Source organism: Puma concolor, chromosome A1 (assembly GCF_028749965.1).
Source record: "Puma concolor isolate L17-30 chromosome A1, mPumCon1.1.hap2, whole genome shotgun sequence".
NCBI classification, from domain to species: domain Eukaryota; kingdom Metazoa; phylum Chordata; class Mammalia; order Carnivora; family Felidae; genus Puma; species Puma concolor.
In genome coordinates, this window is record NC_141667.1 from 63,446,653 (window position 1) to 63,451,957 (window position 5,305).

Below are 5,305 nucleotides of genomic sequence, written 5' to 3' on the forward strand. Positions count from 1 at the left end.
CAAACATTTTAATAGTTTGAGTATCTTTCTCCTCATCACGAGGTACTTTCCCCCCCCCCCCCCAAGAAAAGCAGTATCAGGCCAAAAGTGACATTCTCTGGAGGGCCCAAAGACCAGGAATCGGATACAAGAAGAAAGATGGTTATCAACCCTGCTCTCCTGAGCTGACGGGAGTGGGGCAGCTTGGACTGGGCGAAGTGAGTGAATTGTTTTCACTGGCGGCTCCCCTAGGCAGCGGCTGTATTTTTCCACTGCGTGGATTACACTGGAGATTAATTCTGGTTCAGCCAGTGCCTGTTAAGCAGAAAGTGATGGCCTGAGCCCACGGGGGAAGTCAGCCACGGCATCTGCCATGGACTTGAAGTTGCTGGTAGGTTTCCACGAAAGGAGATATTTGCAATAGTAAATTTCTAGGGTTTGAAAAAAACACTGGGTACGGTTTGTTTTGAAAGGCACGAACACACTTCCAATGGGAAGCCCAGCCAAGGAAATGAGCTTGCCAGCTCAGGGTAAGTTCTTAGAACTTAGAACACAAGAATCTTTCAGGCCATGAGAGTCAAGCGGCAGATGGTAAACCAGTGGGTAAAGGTCAAGGACACTGATTGTGTGTCAAGGCCTTAAATGACCTGGCTGGACCAGGACCACTGTTCAGGGCACTACTAAAGTCAACAGAGTGGTTTCCTTTTCTGCTTCCTACATCACTTCATCCAGAGACAAGTAGCGGGGACAGGAGCTAAGGGACCAGTGACCCAAGAGCTTGACTGTTATTTAACTCAACATCATAGACTGGATTAGGAGTTGGTAGGCAATTACACCATCTCTGTTTTGGCCTGATTGACAAGAGCAAAAATCCAGGATCTTACCCTAGAGCAAGTCAGATCTGATTGCCTATCTTCAACAAAATTATGAAATCAGACTAGCAAGTGACCTGAAGGAGGCCGCCACCAAAAATTCTGTGTATGTGTATATATATATATGTATTATATATACACACATACATATATGTGTGTGTGTGTGTATAATATATAGATAGATAGATAGATAGATAGATAGATAGATAGATAGATAGATGCTGGTATGGATGTACTCCAAAGCATGAATAATGGTCAGGTTGGGGGTGGGAATTTCAGGCAATTTGTCCATGTTGTATTTTACTTAGAGTGCTTCGTATTCTTTTCACAAAAATAAAAGTCTTTTCAAAGGCAAAAAGGGAGCACATGAGAGAAGCAAATGATAAAGTGCAAACCACACAGAATTAGGGAACAAAACAGATAGATATAGGGCCCGATTCCCCCCCCACCCCCACTGCCACTTAGCTATGCTGGGTCTCAGCAGCTGTCTGCAAAAACGGTCCTGCTGAGTTGTTTTGGGAGCAGGTAGCACACTACCTTACACATAGTAGGACCACATTTATGTCAGCGGTTTTGGAAAACCATCATCCTCATAATTCTAGCACGGCTCAGAAAGGAGAAGGCATCTTTTTATATTATCCTGGGCAAAGTATTAAATTAAAAAAGCAACCCAAGCAAACGGTCATTTCTTTTTGGCTCTGGGAACACTTGGGCTCCCTGTGTAACAGGGTAGGAATACATGGATAGACACCTGGATCTGATACTAAGAGTTCAGCTACAGTACCTGGTTTTTCACGACAGATCGCTTTCCTACCTTCCTTGCAACCCAGCCACCTTGGACTGGAAGGGCCACCAAGGAGTAGGAGACCAGATCCCAAGACATACGTCAGGGAGGCCCTTGTCCAGATTGTTTCACTGATGGGAAAGGGATCAGTTGGGGCTGCCCAAGAAACAAAGCATTGAGATTTCAATAGAAATGCCATAATTTATTCTGTTGTATAAAAAAAAGTCATCCTTATGTAACAAAATGTCTTTCTTAAAAGAAATATATTATTTCAGTTCATAAATAATCAAACATACAACTGCTGGCAACTAAAAAAAAACAACAACACTGGTGCTTTCCATCAGTGCTGAACACAAACCTGCTTAGGACATATTTACAGGGTATTACAGTACTCAAAACACAAAAATTGAGGTATTTGGTTCTTCTAGGAGTAGACACGGACATTTGTGAAGGTAGACCACCTACACAAAAATAAATAAGGTATATTCTCATAGGTGTGTGTCGTCAGGAATGGTAATACTGGTAGGTATGTCAAGCATGAAGAGTTCCTACAAAAAACAGGAGCAAGCAAAAAGAAACCGGCTCCTTAACTGAGTCCTTTCCCTTCTGCCCCTTTTTGTCAGAGGGACTTGATGTACCCACTATATTGGTCCCGAACGTGCTGAGTTCAGCAAACGCCTTGATGCTAAATCATCACCATGACTGCTCAGGAACCCAGTGGAACTCGGGGGTGAAATTAAATAAATAAGGACCAGCCCTCACGAGCCCCCTCCCCAGAGTTATTGCATTTCTCCTCAGGGCGCCTAGAGTCCCCGGGGGGTTGTGGAGATCACCTCCCGTGGCTTTTCAGCAGCTGGGAGAGGTCGTGATGGGGCTCTGAAGGTAGCTCAATGCACTGTTCGTGGAGTGGACGGGGATGGAGACAGGGAAGTTGAAGACGGTGGTAGTGGAGGTGCTGCGGTCCAGCACAGCCATGGCAGGGCTCCCAGCCTCTGCTGAGCAGTGTGGGGCCAGGACCTGGGACTCAAACTGCAGCAGCTGGCCCATGAAGCTGAAGTTGGGGGAAATGATGCTTCTCCTTTGCTTCACAAACTCAAAGGCCTCGTCCAGCTTGACTCGGTTAGTCCTCATGAGGTAAGCAAGGCAGATGGTGGCTGATCGGGAAATGCCTGCCTGGCAGTGGACAAACACCCTTCCTCCAGCGTTCTTGATGGAGTCTGGAAAACAAAGGGTGGCCAGTTACTCAAGAGCTCACGAGAACAACCCTAACCCCAGGCAGAGGGTGCCTAAGAAACGTGTGTCCTGTCCAGAGAATGGCAACATCACGTCACGCCGTCACACAGCGTTCTGTGGAGGCAACACAGGCATTGTGCAAAGAACAGCAAGGGATTTAAACCAAAACCAGGCATCTCCATGAAGCCGATGGGTAAGTCAACTCCATGTTCTGAACCTCCGTTTGCTAATTTATTAAATGGGGCACGAAATGCCTATTTTGCAGGGATGCTGCCTGCCCCAGATTGATATTAACGTACGGAGAAAGGCTCAGACAAATGTCATTCAAGTCCTTGCCATACAGTTGGGCTCAGTGACTAAAACGGGAGGAGCAAGGCAGACGTCCCAGGCATCTGTCCATTTACCTATGAAGTCAATTGCCTCGTTGAACCAGGAGCTGATGTCCGCCTTGTGGTTGTCTTCCACAGGGATGCTCTTGTATTGGTAGTGACCCTCAAAATGGTTGGGACAATTGGCTGAGACATTGATCAAGGCAGTGATGCCCAAGGCGTCCAGCATGTCTTTTCGGGAAGCGTGATAGGCACTGCCCAGGTACAGAAAGGGCAGGATCTCCACCGGGCCACCCTGAAATCCAGAAATATCCACTTGTCAAGCTTCGCACAGTCAATTCCGGAGCCCATCCCCACAAAAACTCCCTGCTGGAAAGGTCAGTTTCAGATACTGTGCGAATTTAGTATTGTTGCCGGAGTATAAATAAATAGGGTAATAAACCCATTTGCCTGGGCAGAGCCACCAAGTTCATTTCTGTAATGCCAGCAATTAGACTCCGTTCCATCAGACCACTTAACCATGGGATAAATAACATCCCTGTGCCCCCTCCGTTATAAACTTGAAGGTTACTTTGTATATTCTCACTAGTACTGCTCTTCTTTGCCAGCTATTCCTTTCCCCCTCTGGCACGGGTCCCTACTAACCTGATCATAGAGTGGGGTGCTGCAAGAACTGCACCCTGATTCAGCGCTGTCAGGGACGCTAGTACTCAGGGGAAGGCTGAGCCCCATGGGGGTCGACTGTTTGCTGCACAGCTCCGGGCAGGAAGCTGAAAAAGCTTCATAGCCTCCTGGGAAGACAAAGAGACATATTTGTTTCCATTAGTATCCGGGACAGGGCACCTTCACACAACTCCCCCCACCCACCGGGGCTGAAGTTTACCCCGGAGAGGCCCAGACAAGTCTTTGTTCTTAAAGCCAAACAAAGCCACCGGGTCCCCAGAACGGGACTCGGGCGCCACGCGCTCCCGGTGAGGCGGCCCGCAGGGGCTGAGGGCCAGGGGGGTCCCGCGGCAAGGCGGCGGGGAAGGGGAGGGGGCATGCGGCCGCCCGAGCTTCCCCGAGGGCGTACCTTTGAGGAAGAAGACTTGCGCGGCGCGCGCCTCGCGGCAGAGCGCGCCAGCGGCCAGGGCCAGGGTGCCGTCGCGCTTGGCGCCGTCCAGGGCGGCGCTGCGCTCGTCCAGCAGCACCACGGCGTGGTAGGCGCCGGCCAGCAGGCGGCCGCGCAGCTCGGCGTTGGGCACGATGTGCTCCAGGCCCATGGCGCCCTTGGCCCGGCGCCGCACGATGGTGCTGAAGCGCACGTTGACCGAGCCGGCGATGTGGCCGGCGTTGAAAGCGAAGAAGGAGCGGCAGTCCAGCAGCAGGCACTGCGCCGCGCGCTCCCGCAGCAGCGTCCGCAGGCCTCCGGCGTCCAGGGAGCCCACTTCCATGACCATGGCCGGCCCCAGCGCCCCCAGCGTGCCTGTTTTAGGTGCTCTTTGTCCTCGGAAGCCAAGGGCAGGGCAACGGCTTTCGAGGAAGAGCCCGACCCTGGTTCTCTCTACGCCGAACCCCAAACTGCCTTTAGACTGAGTGAGGGGGCGTCGTGCGGGACTCTCAGCCGCCTCGGCTTCTTTGCTGCTACCTTGACTGCCCCTCCAGCCCCAACCACACGTACAGCCCAAGTCCTTCGCACCGAGCTCTGCCCGGGGGAACGCGTTTATATGTGGCCTCTCTGGGGGCGGGGCGGGGCGGGGAGAAGCGGGCGCGCAGGGGGAGGGGGTTTGTTTGTTTGAATGGTGCTCACGTGACTTGTGGTGACGTCACCCGCCCTACCCGGCTTGGCGCCGGCGGAGCCCGAGGCGAAGACGTCATCGGCCTCGGAGCGGGATCCGCTGGCTGCCTGCTGGCTCCGACCCCAGTCCGGCCGTCCGGCCTGCGCCTGGCGTGTCCCTGGGGATCCGGCCTGCGCCGCTCTCCGGGCCCAGAGGCGAGGTGGCGGGAGGACTGCCAGCCAAGGGCTGACCTCAAGGATCCAAGCGGCGGCGTGCCCGCAGCCTCTCCTCCCCCTTCCCTGCACCCCTCCCCGCGCTCCCCTCCGCCACAGCCCCGATCGGAAAGGGGCT

General features: G+C 52.6%; 1 protein-coding gene across 1 annotated transcript; it reads right to left on the reverse strand.

Moving 5' to 3' along the window:
* Positions 1-1,816: 1,816 nt before the first annotated feature.
* Positions 1,817-4,883, reverse strand: DUSP1 (dual specificity phosphatase 1). The gene is made up of 4 exons (XM_025924706.2): positions 4,270-4,883; positions 3,843-3,988; positions 3,273-3,492; positions 1,817-2,852 (listed from the first exon to the last, which is right to left on the reverse strand). Exons 1-4 carry the CDS (start codon positions 4,634-4,636, stop codon positions 2,482-2,484), a joined length of 1,104 nt encoding a protein of 367 aa, XP_025780491.2. The 5' UTR covers positions 4,637-4,883; the 3' UTR covers positions 1,817-2,481.
* Between the last annotated feature and the right edge of the window lie 422 nt (positions 4,884-5,305).

Bases quoted from the DNA above. Each gene is read 5' to 3' on its own strand.
- DUSP1 (XM_025924706.2), bottom strand. From the start codon at position 4,636: ATGGTCATGGAAGTGGGCTCCCTGGACGCCGGAGGCCTGCGGACGCTG. The intron at 3,989-4,269 runs GTACGCCCTCGG...TTGTCTTCCCAG, and splicing joins GCAAGTCTTCTTCCTCAAAG to GAGGCTATGAAGCTTTTTCA. The intron at 2,853-3,272 runs GTAAATGGACAG...TTTGTTTTCCAG, and splicing joins CGAGGCAATTGACTTCATAG to ACTCCATCAAGAACGCTGGA.